At 27.3% G+C, this 21,458-nt stretch overlaps 1 protein-coding gene across 1 annotated transcript in view; it reads left to right on the forward strand.

Moving 5' to 3' along the window:
• Positions 1 to 20,740, forward strand: part of LOC100571773 (ubiquitin carboxyl-terminal hydrolase 3) — a 24,540-nt gene extending 3,800 nt beyond the window's left edge. The window contains exons 3-13 of the mRNA XM_003244487.4: positions 11,938 to 12,085; positions 12,289 to 12,408; positions 12,486 to 12,617; positions 13,495 to 13,692; positions 16,100 to 16,336; positions 17,319 to 17,493; positions 19,398 to 19,521; positions 19,590 to 19,708; positions 19,778 to 19,971; positions 20,043 to 20,089; positions 20,441 to 20,740. Of these exons, the coding sequence (XP_003244535.1) occupies positions 11,938 to 12,085; positions 12,289 to 12,408; positions 12,486 to 12,617; positions 13,495 to 13,692; positions 16,100 to 16,336; positions 17,319 to 17,493; positions 19,398 to 19,521; positions 19,590 to 19,708; positions 19,778 to 19,971; positions 20,043 to 20,089; positions 20,441 to 20,559 (1,613 nt within the window). The 3' untranslated portion in view covers positions 20,560 to 20,740. The remainder of the gene's footprint in view (positions 1 to 11,937; positions 12,086 to 12,288; positions 12,409 to 12,485; positions 12,618 to 13,494; positions 13,693 to 16,099; positions 16,337 to 17,318; positions 17,494 to 19,397; positions 19,522 to 19,589; positions 19,709 to 19,777; positions 19,972 to 20,042; positions 20,090 to 20,440) is intronic.
• The last annotated feature ends 718 nt before the right edge of the window (positions 20,741 to 21,458 follow it).

Raw genomic sequence — 21,458 nt, forward strand, 5'->3', positions numbered from 1 at the left:
TTTACTGCATATTATATGGCATATTTCGATACTTTTAAGTGGATAAAAATCCGCACTCTAATTATTATTATTATTTTATTGTTTTCCGTACCTACGCCGCTCCAAATTTGGCACTTAACCGTTTAAAATACATTACAAATAATTACTATGTATTTCATTTTTTTCTTTATTTCATTGAGACCATCCCCACAATATATAATATTATTAAAAAGTATATCAAAGAAGGCAAAAAAATTAAGGTAATCTCGTAAAACTGGAAAGTACCATTTTGGTAGTCTTAGATAAAAGGATTGTGATGTTTCACAAAATATGCGCTGTAGTCTCGATAACGGAGGTAGTCTTGGGTGATAGTCGCGATAACAGCCGTAGCCTCGTATAACAGGAAAATACCCAAAAATTAAGGCTTTTATATATTGTACTTTTTAAAAGTATGCTATTGTCAGTCAATGTATAAGATAGTTTTAGATCATAAATTCCTGGGTAAAAAAATTCAATCATAATATAATATTTATAAATTTATCGATATTACGGACATTGTGCTTAGATTTTAGAGGGCAGAGTTTGAATAAGTTTACCAGACATTTTGTACAGCCCCCAATAAGATTTGGGAACTGTTGGTTAAATATTGAAAAGATTATTAATAATTTTTGAATCTATTATCCACTTAGGTACTTTTGAAGAATTAATATTATCCAAAGGTTGTTTGACATAAATAAATATTATTACATTATGTATATTGCGTACAATTAGATAGGTATCTCTTAAGTCATGGTATAAAATAAATAAAATATTTAATTAAATGTATTATTAGATTTTTGAACATGAATATTTCGCCTAAAAAATAAAATAATTTGTAATTATGGAGACCAAATGCAACTAATTATATGCCATATGGCCTATATATTATCAATACTTTGATATCATGATAGTTATATGTTATTGCTTTTGAAACAGTTACAGGACAATATCTGAGTTTTTTGGGTAGCCGAACTCATTATATTATATTATACAGACTGTCTTGATGAAAGCTATCGTAAGCTTTCTTGAAATCCACAAGTACTTGCCATATGTTTTGTCTGTACTCATATTTATGAGCTGTTCTATAGTTGTGAGCTGGTCTATTGTGGACTTACCATTTCCAAAACCACACTGATAGCTTCCTATACACTTCTCAGCCAGTGGTTCCAGTCGTCCTAGTAATATTTTGGAGAATACTTTATACACTGTATTCAGTAACTGTATTCCCCTATAGTTATCGCAGCTCATATTGTGTCCTTTCTTATATACTGGGATATCTAAAGCTTTGTTCCATTCTGCAGGTAGTTTTTCTTCATTCCATATGCGCAGTTCTGAGCCGCCATATTTTATAAGTTCAGATAGTATCTCGTTTGACCCGAAGCTTTTCAGTTTTTATGCCGGTTTATAGCTTTGTTTGCCCATCTAATGTTATATACTTAACTTCTTCTCTTTGACTTCTCAGGCTGGGATTGGTGTTATTAGTATTACCCCATTCATAAATTCTTCAAAATATTCTTGCCATCTAGAAGCTTTCATATGTGGGTCCAATAATATTCTATTATTTTTATCTTTTATGACTTTTAATGTTTGGTTGAACATCTGTTGTTTTTTTTATTGCCACGATACCTTGCGCCACGAGAGAATGCATATGGCGGCCGACCAAAACTCGTTTTTTTTTTTTTTTTTGAGCATCGCCACCTATCAGAGCACTTTGGAGCACGCCTGTCTCGGCGGCAGATGTGTACTGTTGACTAGTTGCCACGTGGGGGGGGGGGGAATTTGGCCTTGAGATAACGGAGCGTAGTCATTTGGATACGCGTGCCGTATGCATTTTCTCGTGACGCTGAGTATAGTCTTGCTGTTTTATGTAGGAGCTTGTTCATATACTTCCTTTTTTCTCACTGTATAAATTGTTTACATCTCCTGTTCTCCTACGTTCTTTCTCAAATATTTCTTTGAATTCCGCTGACTGAGTTTTCGATAGTTTTGACAATCATTTCTCTTTAGCACGGCATTTTGGCACTCATTATACTAATTTTTTGCTGGATTTCTGACTGCATAGTGATTTTTTTGCACCCTTGATTTCAGTATTTCTTATTATATTCCACCTATCACTTGTCTGTTTGTTTTTCCCTTAACTTTTCTGTTAGCACCTCAAGTTTCTCTAGATTAAACTTTAGAATTCTGTTTTAAGTTATTCGGTCATTCTTTAACTTGAGTAGGTATGAATTTTGCAATGACCAAAAAATGATCAGAATCGCAGTCCGTTTTTTGATAACTTCTTACATTCAAAATACGTGATCTGAATCTTTTGTCAATGAGCACATGATCAATTTGGTTATATATGCGTCTGTCAGGTGATTTCCATGTTTATTTGTGGATAACCTTGTGGGGAAAGGGAGTGTTACTTACGGTTATATTCCTTAAGGTTGCAAAAGCTACAACCCTCTGACATTATCATTGCTCTGCTCGTGAGCGCTGTGTAATCCGATTGTAGGTCTAAAAGAGGTCTCTCTTCTTATGTTGGCATTGAAGTCCCTAATTCTCACCGTATTTCTGGGTGCACTATCGTATATCTCCGTGACTTTTTCGTAGAATTCTTCCTTCATAATGTCTTCTTTACATTCAGTGGGGGGTATGAATGTTAATTATAAATGTGTTTAGAGGTTTTGTGTCCAACCGTATCGTACATATGCGTTCAGACACTGGGTTAAATTCTTTTACACAAGTCTGCTGAAGGTTTTAGTAGGTACCACTTTTGTTAATAAAAAATAAGTAGGTATAAAGTTCTTGAAAAGTACACGTTACAGTTGTTAAAGTACATTTTTACGATTGATGCGATAAAATCAATTTGAGTCGGATGTAGTTAGTTTTTAACCTAATTTTGTGTCATTAACACTCACAAAACGCACTACTGATACCAATTGGACAACTATCTAATGAAAATCAGGAATAAATATCACATAACAAATGTAATGAAGTGGGTGTGGATCTGGTAAGGTTAGGTATATTATAAAAACATTCATAAATATTTAATATTTGTAAATTATTTTTCTAAGCTCTTCCAACGCAAGGCTTCTTAACTCGGTGATTCATTTCCAGAAAGCCTCCGTAGGTCGCATCAAACCCCGATTTTTTTTATTTTATTTATTTATTTATTCTATTTATTATATAAACTCAGTTCTAAATTTCTAGGTAATTTCATTGATATAGTCCTGTCCTGGACAATTTATCTTATATAAAAATATTTATGATGTTAATTCAGCCATGTACAGAGAAATTTTGAGAGTACTTGCTGTTTACATAAGTACCCACCCACCTTTTTTTTGATATTTATAAAAAAGTCTCTTGCTACGTCCTAAAAATTACAGATGTCTGTAAAAAACAATGAACAAAAATAATAAATTACAACACTTGAACGTATAATATTAACGGTTTTTATTTTTTTTTCTTGTCTGCTGGCCAGAAAAAAATTATTCCCACAGATTCTTCTTCCCAGAGATCTGCATACAAACATTCATTTATATATAATATAGTTGATCCTGCGTACTTCATGGCCCGTAAAAAATTACAACTCTTAAAAAAATTGTGATTGTTCAACCCCTTTTTTGGTGTGACTCACTGCAGTAAGTGCAACTCAGTCACCCTGGTAGGCAATGTGCGAAAATTCGATTTGATAATATTTAATATTTACATACTTGTACCTGATCTACCCGATTAACCAATAACAACCAATAATAAATAAATACTATTTCTATTATTTCTCCTATAACCAATAGAAACCATTTATAAACAAATATTTTCACTGTATATCTTAAAATCCCTGTTTGAGCACTTCTATTAATTGGTCATAGTGTGATGTTATATAGCCTATAGCCTTCCTCGATGAATAGTCCAACAAAATATATCCAACAAAAAAATAATTTTTCAATTCGAACCAGTAGTTTCTGAGATTAGCGGATTCAAACAAACTAACTCTACAGCTTTATATATTAGTATATAGATATGTAATTTATTTCTCTACCACATGTACTCATTGTGCTTTTAAGGTATAGGTTGTACATTTCAAATAAGGAAAAAAAAATTATATTTTTTAAATGTATCAAATCAAAATTTTGGAACTTGGAACTGATTAGTGAATACTAAATTGTGGCAGGGCTTGAAATAAAAATGAAAAATTTTTATTTAATTTCCACATCAATATTTATTTTTAGATTCTGAGCGGAGCAAGGAAGCTATTGTTTTTACAATGGTGTTTATTTTTTATTTTATTTTTTCTTTTTATATCCTGTATACAAAATTTCTTCCAGAAGGAGTGTTTTGATTTCTACACATAGTACCTTATCTTTTAACAAATTGAATCAAGATGGTACTTTAGAGAGGTAATTTTTCGATTTTCTCATTAGTTATTTAATGCTACAGGAAAAACCACCGGAAAATTACGAAAAACGCTAAAAATGGAATTTTGATTTCTAACGCCATTTGTTTATCACCATAGAATCGAATAAAAAATTATAATATTTTAATAATCATTCAACTTACATGATAAAATAAATAACAACAAAATATACAATATCCAGACCTGCAAACCGTCTCCGCTCAGAATCGTTTTTCTTATACAATGATATTATATCATTGAATTCAAGTTTAATACAACCATTAAACAATGACCCACTTGTAATCTACTGTACAGCAGAGCGACATCCACTTACCTGCTTTTTCTGATTTAAATTTAAAATAATATATTTATATTATAATTTTATGATTTTTATATTGTTGTACATTATTGATTTTGTTATGTTGTGGTTTTTAATTATATTTTGAACATAATTTTTCTTTTTTTTCAAATTTATTTTTGGAGGGGGCTAATTTTAAAATTGGCATGCTATTATCTCCTAAGGCTCCCCTAATTGTGTTTATGCTGAAACCAGTAATTTACTTCTACAACCCTCTAGTATTATAGTATCACTTGATGCAACACATCTATATGAGCGCCTCTGTCTATGAGGGACAGAAATAATAAATAAGATAATATACATTTCCATGTCTACAATGAGTGCTAATATTACAATAATCATTCTTTTTCTTTTTTTTTTATTACAAATAATCACAATTAAGAATACTGTAGGAGGACAGTATGATAAGAACATGTAATAGTATTGTCTATGTGTAATGTGTATCATATCAAAATATCCAATCTAGTAGGTAAAGCGGCATTTTGTTCTTAGATCTCAGTCTCCATACATCTTAAAATTTTAAACTGCCAATCTTAGATTATATAATTATCATTTCAATCACACAATTTATCTATTAGATTCTGAGCGGAGCGAGGAAGCTATTGGTTTTACAATGGTGTTTATTTTTTATATATACTGTGTACAACATTTCTACCAGGACTGCTTCGATTTCAACATATTATAGTACCTTATCTTTCAGCAAATTGGATAAAGATGGTATTTTAGAGAGGTAATTTTTCGTTTTTCTTATACAATGATATTATATCATTGAATTCAAGTCTAATATAATCCATTATACAATGACCCACTTGTAATCTACTGTACAGCAGAGCGACATCCACTTACCTGCTTTTTTAATAATTGTGGTATTACAATTGTATCTTCTCCCTTATTATCTATGTTATTTTATGAAAAAGTTTCATAATTTTATATCATTATTTTAAACTTAAAAGTATCATACTTAAGCTTCTCCTGGCTAATTTATGCGATACTTTTATACACGTCATGTTATTTGTTGACAAGTAGGCATGACATGTTTTCTTTGTCTTGTTTGTAGTCCTATGACTTAAATCAATCATGTATGGCTCTAACCTTCGAGGGTATTTATAATAATTTTTTATGTATAAAAACTATAGATATTGTATTTATACATTCTAACCATCTGAATAACTGCTGTCAAAAAACAGTTAACTACAATTTTGTTTTAAATTGTTAAATTGATCTGAGTATTCTAATTTAGTAGTAATCTGTAAAATTTCCATTTTAATATTATGAGTTAAAATAAAATGTATTGATAGAAAAGTGCATACGTTTGTAGTCTAAATCAAAAAAAGCTATATAATTATACATACATACATCATAAAAATTATCTACTGAAACAAATATAAACTAATGTATCACATACTAATATTTTCCTTAGAGTAGTATACAATGGATTTATTTAAATTATGAAGTTGTAGTAATTATTTGTCTGTGTTGTACCTAGCTATATAAATACTGTATAATATACTGTATGTAATATTATAAATTGGTGCATGTGTAGAATTATTTTTAAGTTTAAAGTATAGTTGTTAGTTCAAATGTACCTATGTTTCTAGTTTTCAGTAACAAGAAAAATGATTATTACACATAGAATTACTTCTAAAATTATAATAAACATTACATTATATTTAGTAGATAAGTAATGTTAGAAAGATTGCAGTTAGAGTATTTGGTCAGGTAAATTTAGTTTGCTAGATACCTATTTCTGAAAGAAAAATTATCATGTGGAAATTAATGTCAACAACCAAACCTGTTAAGATTTTTTCATTAGATTCGGTCTGACATTAAAACTGGTTTTTCATTTACTAGGTGTAGAGATTGATGTTTTAAAAGTTCTTTATTTACACAAGTCTTACCTGTATAACGGGTTATTAGTTTTATTTTAACCTTAAATTTAAAATAAAATCAATATAATAAACTCAAGCACAATAATAATCTGTGTTTAATAAATATCTTATCAAATGTGAATATTAACCAATGCTTTTAAATTTATTATAACAACTATACTACTCTATCTTGTGATTTGAAAGATGATTAAGTAAGCCAAAATGATAATCTTTTATAGCACTAAATTTAGATGACTAACTCAGGTAAACTTTATAATTAATAAAGAAAACAGAATAATGATTTTGATTGATTTTTATATTTTAATTTTGGGCCAATAATATTAAAATTAGTTTTAATGGTATTTATTATCAGCAATATCCATAAAGTATTTGTTACGACAAGTTAATTTATTGTTTTGTACGTAGTAGTTATTTTTTTTTCAATACTACTATTTTTATTATATTATAATATTATGTTTATTAAACTGCATAAAACTATTTAAATGTGTTTAAGTTTTTCTTGAATTTTGATTAAATAGATAAGTGAGAGAAACCGACACTACTTGATGGGTTAATATTAATTATTCATAACATTTTATACATTAAGTCTTCTGCTAACAAATGTATATTTAACTTATTACTAGGTAAAAAAGTATTTGATTTGTGAAAAAGCATTTAATTTGTATAAAAACCAATTACAAAATGTACTAAAAAAAAAATAACTACTATGTACAAAACGATAAATTAACTTGTCGTAACAAATACTTTATCGATATTGCTGATGATAAATACCATTAAAACTAATTTTAAACATAACATCGAAAATGTGTCGTCTTCACAAACTCTTCGATTTTTTCTGTTGATGTGTATAGAAAACTATCAGACCAATTGATATTTAAGCACATGCAAATTAAAAAAAGGTATTTATAGGTAAAAAAAACCGGAGCCCTGGACCTCACATTCTGGGTCTAACCTTAGCCCGCTGCACTTGTGTTCTATCCGTAGGCTTTTTCTGCCTGCCTCACTGTCTCTTTCTCTTCTTTGAGAGTCAGGATCACCTTCACCATCTTGTAAAAGATCCTAAACGTCTCCTCTACATCATTGAGCACCTTGGCTCAGACGGGTTGGTCGTGGGGTAGGTCTTCGGAGGCTGACCCATAGAGAATTGCTGGCGTGTCCGCCACAGCCAGAGGGCGTATGACAGAAAAATTACAAGTAATAACTTCCTTCCTGAATTTTAAGTTAAACAATCTCTAAATTTCTTGTTCTGACTTACATGTTTATAATCATCAATAAATTTTGAATTCCTAATTATTTTGTCTAGGTAGGTATACTACATTTGAAATGTTTTCAACTATTTTATATGGTCCCTGATATTTGAAATCGTATTTGGATTTTAGATTCTGAGTGAAACGATGAATGTATTGATTTTACAATGGTGTGTGTCTTTTTTTTTATTTTTATGTCTGTGTACACGATAAGTAGTCGAAATAGTGTTTTAATTTTCAATTTCAGTATCTTGTTCGATGGTAAGGTGAATATTGTTGGTGCATTGGGGAGGTCAAAATTTGAAATTCCCAATAGTTTTCAAAAGCGGCAGGAAAAACAACATAAAAATTAAGGAAAAACAGGAATTTTTACAAAATTGATATTTGTTTTGGTTTAACTCTAAAACAAATGAATGTATACATGAAATTTACACTTGTCGTTTATATTTGCATTTTCTATACACCATACATTTTTCAAAATATTTTGATTTGGTTTGAACTGTTTAAGAACATTTTCTGTTTCCAATTTTATTAGTTTTTTTTCTATGAATGTCAATAAATCTTTATTTGTTGGGTAAAAAAGCTTGAAAATTTAATACAAGCTCCCACTATATTTTTACGTTGAAATTTGAAAAACAGTAAAATCCTTAGTCACAGTTTTTAGTTATAAGCATTTAAAGTTCAAATCTTGAAAAAATACGGAAAAACCACAAAAATTAGCAAATTATTTGAGTTGAGAATTTATAAACTTTTTATTTTTAAATCTAATTTTTGAAAATGTAATACAAGATTCATCATAAGTTTGTCTACTTTTGTCAAAAAAAAAAATGTCTAAGCAGATCAAATTAAATTTTTATGAGCGTTTGAAGTTCATATTTTTCCAATATTGGATATTCACTCAATTTCTCGTGTCGCGGTTTTGTTATTTTAAAAACGAATAACTGTAGATATATGAAAATTTTTATTGAATGTTAATATTTTAATTTTCTATACACCATAACATTTTAAAAATATTTTGACTCTTTTTGAGCTGTTTACGGACATTGTCAATTTTCAATTTTCTTAGTTTTTTTTTCTATAAATATCAATAAAAATTTTTTAGTTGGGTAAAAAGCTTGAAAATTTAATGCAAGGCTCCTGATGTATTGTTACAATAGCAGTTGAAAAATATTAAAAATACGTAGGCACAATTTTTTTTTTATAAGTAGGTATTTTAAGTTCAAATTTTGACAAAATTTATCAAATTTAAAATTTAATAATTATTTTGTCGTTAAAAATGTATGAAATGTTAAATTTTTATAGGCTAAGGATTGAAAATTTAAAACAAGTCTCCATGTAAATAACTAGGTTATATATAAATTACTTTATTCACAAAAATATCATCAATATAATATATTTGGTAATATTATAGGCTGACTGACCGTTTTCGCTCAGAATCGTTTTTCTTATACAATGATATTATATCATTGAATTCAAATTAAACACCATCCATTACAGTGACCCTCTTGTAACCTAATGTACAGCAGCGTGACATCCACTTACCCACTTTTTTTACTTCTGCCTTTACTAAAAACCATTTTTCCCTCTTCAAATATTATTTCTTTTTTGTGTAATATAGAGTGTAATTTTTCTTTATATTGATACTTCTGGGCATAGGCAGAAATTCATTGACATTTTTTTTGTGGGGAGGGGGGGGCTAACTTTATTCAAATAATATGATAGAAATCAAAACAAAAAATGAATCATAACACATTTTAACAGTTTTTAACCCTAGATCACACGCATTTAAAATATTCACGAGAATACACGCACACGGTCTTTTTGTCACACACAGTATGGCGTAAATCATAGTCAACTAACAAGTCGCAATAAAAATATAATAACCATCAATTTCGTTTATCGAGCAGCAATTATTAGGAACACAGTTTAAAAATAACCCATAATTGATTTTTTACGATCACGCACACGGTCTTTTTGACTGTATATTAATACGTAATGTCTGGTAATGAACTTTGAACACTTCTATATTACTGACATCAGATCGTATACAGTTAGGAGTTATATTTAATGTTAGTTTATCATCTAATTAGAGGTAACCAGATTAGGTTTGGTTAATATTTCGTATTTTTGAAACAATGAACAAAATTCTAAAAGCCCGGTCTTTTTGACCGTGAAGTGTGTGCTCTAGGGTTAAGTACACATAAATACAATGAAAAAAGACCATTAGAAGAATATTATAATTTATTCAATTTATTGTAAAACAATTGTTTTATTTTTTTTTTTGCAAATTTGTTAATGATAGAGTCATTGTCAATATGTTTTACAATATCATTTTCGATATTAAGTATTGCAATTGTGTTAAAACAATTTTGAAGCATTAACCAAGTTTTTAAGCGTCTCATGGCAGAAAAAGAATGCTCACATGTTGATGAGCTAATTGGAAGAGTGATTGCCACTTGCAACAATTTGTATACATTTGGGTAGACTTTTTTTTTTTTCATAATGAGGAACATTTCTACTTTACCGGGCACCCTTTTTTTTGCAATTTTTTTTTTGGAAAAAAAAGGGTGCCCGGTAAAGTAGAAATATACCCATAATGATATAATATATGTACAATACAATTAGTAAATATATATCATATATTTTCAAATGAAACAAAACATAATTTTGGGAGGCTAAGTCTCCCCAAGCCTTCCCTCATTTCCGTCTATGAATCTGGGTTTATATTAAATTTTGCTGTACTACCTATTTCGGTATATCCTCTTTAAACAGTTGCTCTATAGAATACATTCCTTTTTCAGCTTCCATTTTTTTGATATTATACCTTACGAGTTATTTGACACACCATATTTTATTTTGTTTGCTTGACATAGTTTCTGGCTTGAATAATATTTATTATTTTATTTCAGTATATTTCAATTAATAGCTGATACGTATACCAACTGAGCTAAACTCATATTTGTTTTTTATATTGAAGATCAGACATGTTTTATAATAAACATATTCGACATTATTTTTGTTATCACTTGAATTTTTTACTCCTACTATTGTATGGAGTACATTACTATTATTATATGCTGCCTCTTAAAATTTGCTATTCGTGCCTATGTAGCTAAATTAATATTCATTTTTTTTTTATCTGAATTTAAATTAACACCCAATGTTTTCACCTGGTTTATTAAATATGTTCTGAATAGGTCTGTTCTCCTTCTTGTTTTTCTGAAGCCAATATTGACAGTTATTACTAAAATGAGTCGTAGAAACACAATATTTAAACACCTTTTTTGTGGAGCTGGTCCATTCTAATAATTAGCTACGTTCATCCCATCATCCGTGTAATTTTGTATATACGGTTGAATATATACATATTGTTTTTTATTTCCCGTGTTTTGAAAAGGAATTTGATTTGGTTCATGGTATTTTTGTGATTATCTATGTGAAATATTATTCTTGGACACCTACTTGATATTTTTGAAATAAAACAAATGAAAAGTTTTCGGCAAAAATTAATTTAACCTACTGTTTTACTAATAATAAAATTAATTACTTCAGTAATTTAGGCTGACAGATCATCGCTCAGAATAGTGCTTTGAAGTTAAAATAGCTATATTTGGTGTTGTTCTTTGCAATCATAGCATACAGCTAATTTATAGTTATACTGATGAACGATATTGTTCTCAAATCTCAATACTCAGATTTACTTACCATCCACCCACCAATTCAATACACCGTCCTTGATACATGGATTTGGCGCCACGGTACTTAGCAATAGTATGTTTTTCCGAGAACATTAAAATTATTAGATTAGTTTTTGATCAGTATAATACATTTATACTTGATATATCTAATATATGGTGAGGGGAAAATATTAAGGGAGTAGCAAAAAATTAGATATGTAAATATTATATTCATTTAGGAGCTGTAAATTCGTATAAAAATATTGAAAATTCACGTTTTGATCAGTTGATTAAAATAATAATTTAATATTCAGTTAATTTAATACACAGTAAAAAGATTTTTAATTGTTGTATTAAAAATATTTTCCAGTTTGCTTACGAATAGATCAGTTGTGGATGTGTATGGAGTGTCGACAAATTCTTTGTGGGCATAATGCCGTAGGTCACAGTACTGCACATTACGAGTTCCACAAAACTCATTGTATATTTATAAATATCGAGTCTGCAGCTATATTCTGGTTAGTTTAATAATAATTATTATATTGTTGATTATTTGGTCTAAAGATGTATTTCAAAGAAAAGATTTTAATTGCTTGAAATATTATCCACTTACCAGTAATAATATTATGTTAAAATTTTTTTAATATACTTACATAAGTTTAAAAACATTGTGATTCGTAATATCCACCAAATTTTTAAATAGAATATTTTATTTTTAAAGTTTCAAGTGTAATTCTGATGTAGTACCAAAAAACCACGACGATGAACTGAACCGTCTTCGACAATTTATTCTATATAATCGTGGACCAAGTGCAAGTAATAATAACAAAAAGAGAAGACGGTAATTATTTTAATAAAAAAAAATAATTAAGTAAAGCAACTATTGTATTAAACCTTAATATATTTTTTAATATTTAGGAGAAAAGCATCTAAGGCTGTTAAATCAAAAAAGACTAGTTTAAAACAAGGTCCTAGCGCTATTAAAAAAGTCTGTATACCTCCTAATAATGAAAATGACTGTTTTATGAATACAGTTACCCAAGCTCTTTGGTAAATATTACTATTGATTAAATTTAAAGTGTTGTTTAAAATAACTTGAAATAAACTGTATAGTTAGATTTTATTTAAAGAATAAATTATAGTGTTTAAAATTCAAATGTTTGTAAATAAAATTTGAAGTATTTTACCTATGTCTTATAATGTGGATGACGTTCTTTGTTTGACGTTTTAATCATGTACATTTATAAATATTAATTTTTTTCAAATTGTTCATTAAATTATTTATGTAATTATTCTATAAAAATAAAATATTATTCATAAATGAGCTATTTATAGAATGAAATTAACAAAATCTTATTGCTATTGTTTTTTTCAAAACTCATTGATCATAATTTTGGGTTTCTATACTATGTATAGAATACCTTTAATCTGACTGTATCTGTGGTGATTTTTGTTGTCTTGGTTACCAATATCATTATTAGTTTTACAATAACAGGATATTATTGTACAATATTTTTTGGTTCACTCCTAAATACTAAAAATATAATTCTAAATAGTGATATTTTATGTTATCTACACAGATTTGTTGGTTATCATATGTAATCTACAAACAAATATTAGGTATGATCTATAAATTTATGTTTATGGTGCCATATGCAATCCACCACAACATTATTGTCTATATTATAGACTCTATAATATTATATTGTTTTATCGACATTAAACAAATTAAAAAATGGTTTTATACTTTGCTAATAACCAAGGTCAAAGACGTCTATGTATATCTTGGAACCAATTAAATATTTTTTTTAAACATTCTTACTTCCATACTCCCCTTATGTTTTTAAATTTTTGAATTTACAGTTTATTCAACTAACATATTTAAAACAATAAGTGTATTAAAGCTTAATATATTTTTAATATTTAGTGAACAGGAACCTCAAGCTGTTGTACCAAAAACAGTTAACATTTCAAAAATAGCACCTAAAGCTGTTGTACCAATAAAACCACTCAAAGCTAAACCTAAAAAACCTTTTTATAAAAGAGGTCCTAGAACTACTAAAAAAGTTGGTATATTAAATAGTGGAAACAATTGCTTTATGAGTGCGGTTTGGCAATCGCTTCGGTAAATATTATTTTGTTATTTATTAAATTTAAAGTGTAACCTAGTAAAGTCTGACTTATTAATAATACAGTAAAATGGGTTGGACTCAAATGTATTCAACATTTCAGTCACATTTCCCTACTAATTTCTTAACCATTTTTCTTAACCAATTTTTGATACCCATATATTTTTATTCACTAGAGTACCCTGATAATTAAATTTTTTTTTCATAAAATGGGGTTACTTTGATATCACATTAAGAAATATAGGTATCAAAGCTGCCCACTATGTTGTGTAACTTTGATAGCATATTAAAAAGATTGATATCTCAAAAGATAATATCAGAAATTTAAAAATTAAAACGTTTAAATATTGATCATAACTAGCTATAATTAATGTTTAATTTTGAGAATTTTATTGTTAATACTACAGAAGTTATCCATAAAATAAAAAGTTAATTTGTCATAAAACAGTAAAAAATTATCAAAGTTACCCTATTTTACTGTATATGAAATAACTTGCATATTATATTGAACAATTTCTCAAAGAATGAAATGCTTCAAGAAATTTGTTTCCCTAAATCGGATGTTGGCACCAGGGACTGGAACTCGGTTCCGGTACTGGTTCTCCTAAAATAAAATAACTGTTCCAGTTAAGTTCCAGTTAAGATAATAAGAAAAAAAAAAGGGTATAGGCTCCAAATAATTTTGGTACCGGTTCCAGATAGTTAAGGTGCCAAAGAGTATTAAATTATGATAAATAAAATTGTTTTAGTTTTTAGTCTAAAATAACTTATTTAATTTTAAAATTCTGGTTTGGTTCCAATACTTCATTTATTAAAATAAAGGTTTCGGTTCCGGTTCCAGAACCGGTTCTTTTATGTTCGGTTCCATTCCTTGGTTTGCACCATCATTAATATGGTTCATTATCCTGGTGTGTTTTATTTTTTACACCGGTTCGGATCATCTAATTTCTTGCTCTTTTTTATTTTATTTTTATCTATTTTAGTCCAGTTCTAAAAATCTCATCATTTTATATAAATTACTGTATGCATAATATATCCATTTCAATTTATAAACTAGTTGAATTTATATACTATTGTAATTATTAACTCTCCACATTAGCTATAGATAAGAGTTTGTATTATAATTTTTACTACCAAACATCAAAATCATTCTTTTTGTCTCGCCTAAAAGCAATACTATCTCTGTTCCTCATAATAGGCTACTGCCCTCTTCTGTAGTTTTGTATCAACATTTCCAATATAAGTAACTATGTTTTTTTATTTCTTCATATTTCCTCTACTATCTGTGATAAAATTCTAACGCATATATTTTGTTTTAGTACTCTTAGTACTAAACTTAACAGTAATCAAATTTTATGCGCAAGTTTTTTGTTCTTATCTTAAGTAAATATCTTAATATCCATCATGCTTTTTATGGTTTTTTATGTGATTTGTTTGCAGTAAAATATCTGTTAAATTTTTAATGGTTTTGTCTACTTACCTATTGAAAATAGATATTAATTTTAAATTAGATCCTAAATAATCAGTTTTCACTATCTCGTATGTTTAATTAATTCATTTGTTACATTAAACATACTAAATTACTGACCTAAGACGGTACCTATTTTATTATACTTTATTAAAATATTCCTTAGGTAACACAAAAAAATCATCAATAATCATACTAAACTTTTATTTATTTATTCTTTAAAATTGATTTCTATTATATATTTTAACCCAAACTTTCTAGATGTACATAGGTAACTTCTTACCTACTAATTATATTGTTTGTTTGTTTATAATTTAACATTTACTCTGTTCTCAATTTGAATTGTAACTTGTATCCATCACTGTCATAAATTATATTTATATCACTCTTATATTTTGTGATGTAATTTATTAGCTTATTTCAGTAAGTAATAATATTTATAGGCCACTATATTTTTTGGTGAAATAGGTGAAAAAGTATTTGTTACAGTACTACTTAATAACTAACTCCAATAAAGTAGACCAAATAAGTTAACTTTTCTAGTGTTGACAGTTTGAAAAAATTGAAAATCCTTTATTTTATTTTTTCAACTACCTTATATGCACATACATTATTCGCTTTGTTATATTAATTTAAAGTTTACCATCTAAATATTAATATAATATATTCTGATATTTATGATGTAGAGATGAATATTATAGAAAATCTTTAGGTTTTTTAGGGGGTTATACAACAGTTAGGAGGGTTTAGCTCCTTTATCAAATTTGATTACCCTTTATAAATTATTTAGTTCAATAAAATAGTTAACACTTTTAATCTAAGTTTAAATTTTAAATAAGTGAATAATATGTAACTACTAACTTGTACTTTTAGATACTCATATTTATTTTTCTTGTTAAATTAATTTATTTTATCTAATTTTTCATAAATTTCAGTCATCTAAAGCCATTTATAACTTGCATGAAATTGTTCAAACTCGTTGAAATTGAAGCTTCCAATAAGAAACATAATAGTAATCCAGATCCAAGGTTGCAAGATTGTATAGCCCAAGAAATGTGGAAACTAATGGAGACGTTAGTTGACTGGCAAAAACCTCCGGGCTATAAATTTAGAGAAGCAATTTCACCAGCTGCTCTTCAACAAATTGTCTGCAAAATTAAACCTCGATACAAGTTAGTAAATAAGTTACATTAAAAAAAACATATATAAGTTATAGTGATTTAAAATAAAAATAAATATGTATATTTAATAGAGATATTATAGTATTTTAAGTACATAAAAAAGCAGGTTAGTGGATGTCACTCTGCTGTACTGTAGGTTACAATTGGGTCACTGTATAATGGATTTTATTAAATTAAAATTCAATGATAACATATCAGTGTATACGAAAAACGATTCTGAGCGGTGACGGTTTGTCAGTCTGGATATTTTATATTTTATTATTTATTTATTTATTTATGTTGTATATCATTGGGTATCTTCCCTTTTACAATTACATAAAGAAAACACTTCAGCTTAAAAACTAATTAAGTGTAGTAAAAATAATAAAAATAATTAAAACAATAATAATTATAATAAAATATAAATAATTCTGACTAATAAATAATAAGTACATAATATTTTGGTTAACATTTTTTTCTCTGATAATTAATCAATATTTTTGAATATTACCCTGTAAGTTGAATTAATATTATAAATTACAACAAAATAACTGAAATCTTTATTTTTATTTTTAAACGTTTCTATGGTGATAAACAAAGCGTTAGAAATTAAAATCCCATTTTTAGTGGTTCTTTGTACTTTGTTGTTGATTTTTCCTGTGGAATTAAATAACTATTATAACATATTTATGAATAATGTGTAGTTAGGTTTGACCGAGGGGTAAATACCTGACAGAAAGTTTGTACACCAGATTACTGATTTCAATGATTATACCTATGATTACCCATGATTTACTACAAAGATTACCTATGATTACCCATGATAACTCATGAATACCATCACCTTATGTACACTGATTATCCCCAAGGTGTTTTCCCCTCGGTTTTGACATTGATTATAAATATTTAAAATTAATATGTTATAAGTTATATTACAAAAAATAATGATATTGTTTAATAATGATATTGTTCTAAAATTATAATGAATATTTAGAGGATATCATCAACATGATGCTCATGAATTTTTGATGTTTACATTGGATACTTTACATAACGAGCTGACACGTGAAAAAAGTAAATTGTTGTTAGAAGAAGGAATAACACATCATAACCCTAGTAAAATTGACACACTTGTGTCATTGATGTTTCGTGGGTTTTTATTAAGTGAGGTGATTAATTTTTCACTTTATCACTACTTATTTTGATTTTTGTACAATATAGAGTAGGGCGTAAAGTTTTAGTCATGTTTAAGCAAAATATTAACTGATGTTAAAAACCTATTTTATATTATATTTTATTAATTATATTAATAGTTTTATGTTGAAAAATTACTTAAACTGTCACTGACTATTATTCAGATTTTAGAACATTTTAATTAGTTAAATATGTGCATCTTTTTGACTTTTAAATACCATTTAGACTTTTTTTATGAAGTTTAGTTTAACACGTACGCCTTACTCTAAACATATAAGCTTGATCCATATAATGTGGTGGAAAAAATTATCTATCATGTATTCAATCATACAGAAAACAAAATTAATCTTTACTCTAAATGGATCTTCTTATATATTTTAATAAAATGTAAATTTTCTATACAGGTTCTTCCAAATTGTATGTTACATTTTATCATGGAAATTATATAAGGCACACTAAGTGATATTTTGTTCAAATCTTAGTTTTTAACTTTATAACTAATTATTGCTGTCTAAAAATTAAGAAATAGGTCCATGAAAAATCACTTAAAAGGACACCATATCCGTCCATGTTGCCTCCATCTTTCAAATGAGTAACATAACAAATTTATGATCAGCAGTTCACATTTAGCTTCATTAGTTCAAAAATTAGAGCGAATGACCTATCATGAAACTTAATGATAAGAACATTATCTGTGTAAGTATGTCGGATTTAATACAATGATTCAATTTTTTAGTGAGTTTTGAGTTCTTAAAATAGCACAATTTAATAATGCTCATAACTTGCTGAAAATCCTAATTATCGTAAAAAACTTATATATAAACACAGACTCTGATTTTACCATTAAGTGTCATAATAGGTTGATTCACTGTAATTTTCAAACCAATGAGGCTAAATGTGAACTACTGATTTGCAATGTTACTTACTCGTAAGACGGAGATAAAAAATGTGGCTATAGCATCTTCTTAAAATTATATTTTGCTTTCGATTGCTATAAAATGTAGAAAAAGTGATACTATGTATTGAATTTGATTAGAATGTTTATGATATATTATAGATAATATTGATTTGTTGTCTCCACATAAATAATCAAAAATTGAAAGAACATTGCTGTTATAATTATCCGCATAGGTAGTGTGCCAGTATACTGCCAGTATTTGGTACATTTCTACAAATGTTACCACTAGTAGTAACATTTAAGTAATTGTCTTTTCAGCCTAATTTCAACTTATATAAATTAATTCAATAAAATATTTGTTTTATTATTTTATTTTATTTTATTCACATTTAAATTAAATTTTTATATTATATAAAAATAAAGTGACTAGAGAATAAAACAGTATTGCTTTGTGCAGTAGCGTATCTAGGATTTTTTCAATATACAATTCTTAATACACTATCAGTATACATATATTATATTCATATAACTATATACATGTTATATGACGCCCCCCCCCCCCTGTAGATATCCACTGGATCTGTGATTCTAAAAATTGCAAAGACATCTTTTAAAAACAATGATATGACACCATATTCAGTGTCCACTCCCCCTCATAGTTGAAGCTAAAAGAAATTTTCTGGGGAGGGAAAGGCTAGAATTGTATATTTGTATCAGTAGCACAGACCCTGATAATTTGTATATATATATTTAAACTAAAATCTGATTAAAAAACGTGGGTGGCTACAAATAAGGCTAGGCCCCTGATGCCTCCCTTCTAATTGTGCACATGATCCTTTTTTTTTAAATCTTGGCTATGTCACTGACCCTATTCTCTTTCTATTATGTACAAGTTTCCATTATTTTGTGATCATACAATTTGTAAGAATCTCTGTACATTTGATTCAGTAGAAATAATCATTATTTGTTTTTTTTTATTAGGTATACTGTTTAAAGTGCAATACACCTTACAGAAAAAGAGATGAATTTACAGATATTTCACTAGACGTTCCAGATTATGAAGATGAAGACCCGTCGGTATCTCGACCAGTTGATCTTTTATCTGGTAAGTTTAGACTAAATTTAAATTATATAAATATTTTTGTGACATATTTTTTTTTTTTTTTTTTGTAGATTGCTTGGAGCGTTATTTTGAGATAGAAGAACTAAATGAAAGAAATTTTTACTTCTGTGAAAAGTGTGAAAAACCACAGAAGTCCACTAAGAGATTTTGGATGAATGCTGTACCTAATGTAAGTTTTTGTTTTTGCTTATTAATGGGATTATACTTCTCTACTTAACTGAATTTTTATATTTTTCAGATACTTTGTCTCCATCTTAAACGTTTTAGATGGGATAGTACTTATCGTACTAAAGTACATACGTTCATTCAATTTCCTATGCAATCATTAGATATGTCTCCATATTATGATGATGAGATGAAGAAAACTCAATTTGTTGGTAAAGATACAAATATGTTTGATTTGGTTGCTGTTGTTGTACATGATGGAGAAGGGTAAATAAAAATCAAACTATTTAAATATATATTATTGATTTTTTTTTTTTTATAATTAATTCCATTTTCAGGGTAGGATCTGGGCATTACACTTCTTATGCTGTGGATTCTACAGAAGGTAATTTTATATAATGAAGGAAGTTAATGAAAAAAATTAAGTTTTGGTACAGAGTGCAATATTTTATTGGTGTTTAAAATATTGTAAAAAATTTAGATGTTATAATCTTAAGTTTTATAAATTTTGATTTTTTTTGGAAAATGTTCAAAATTATTATTCGGTCAGTAGTATTTTGGAATCTTGTAAGGCTTTTTTAAATCGAGGATATTGCATTTAATTAAAACAAACTCCAAAATATTAAATTTATAAAACCATAGATTGTGATAACATTTTTGAAAAATCACTGAAACTTAACTGCCTTTACGTCATAAAAATGTATACATATTTTTATATTTTATTTTTTAAATTTAGGTCAATGGTATGAATATAATGATGAAAAAGTGCATGAAGTTGATGCATCTTTTGTTGAGAATGTGCAAGCCTATCTGTTATTTTACATTAAAAGGGACATGGTATATAACTTTTGTTAATTGGACAACTACTGAAATGATTAATTGGACAGCTGTAATTTGAGTATCGACATTTTACTATAATATCCTTTGATGGTATATAAAAGAATATCTATTTAAAAATAATTTAAACAGTATTCTTAATATTCTATATGTTTTTATGCTTAAAATGTCATCGCTATGTGAATATTTTATTATTTTTTTTTCTGAGAATAAGGTTTTTTTTATACAAATAGTGCTTTAAATTATATATAGTCTAATTATTGGCATTTAAATAATTATAGTTGAATTTTAATATAATCTAATATGACACATATTTTGGTGGCAGGGTTAACTATTTAATTGTGATCTGTGGTTTTATTGATCAATACAACATGAATTGTAATTATATTTAAGTTAAAAAAATAACAACAGTTTAATATTTAAAATTTTGATTTTTAAAAAACGAACAGTAACATGGTTAGACAATTAATTTTTATTTCACATTTTAATTCTTTAAAATTTCAAGACTAAGTAATAAAATAACAACTTGAAGAAAGTATATAAATATTAGGTTTTTGTTTGTTACTTTACACTGCCAATTATTTTTTAATTATACATGTAAATTAATTTTAAATGAATTTTTTCTATGATCAATGAATTTTATTTGTTGAAAAACATTCCTAAAGTTTATTTAAATGTTTTAACTATTACTATAATCAATAAGAACTTAATTATTGTTTTAACAGTTTATGTCGTAAGTTATGGTAATGGGTATAATTCCATATTCACTATATATAAGTATATTAAATGGAACATCATGTAATTACTTCTTAAATTAGATAATGACTTATTCTTTTATTCTTTTATTACAATTAATTATAAAATTTTATTTATTTTATTCACAGTGACAAATTTAAGATAATTAAGTTGGGCATTTG

The sequence above is a fragment of the Acyrthosiphon pisum genome, chromosome A2 (assembly GCF_005508785.2).
Source record: "Acyrthosiphon pisum isolate AL4f chromosome A2, pea_aphid_22Mar2018_4r6ur, whole genome shotgun sequence".
Lineage (NCBI taxonomy): Eukaryota > Metazoa > Arthropoda > Insecta > Hemiptera > Aphididae > Acyrthosiphon > Acyrthosiphon pisum.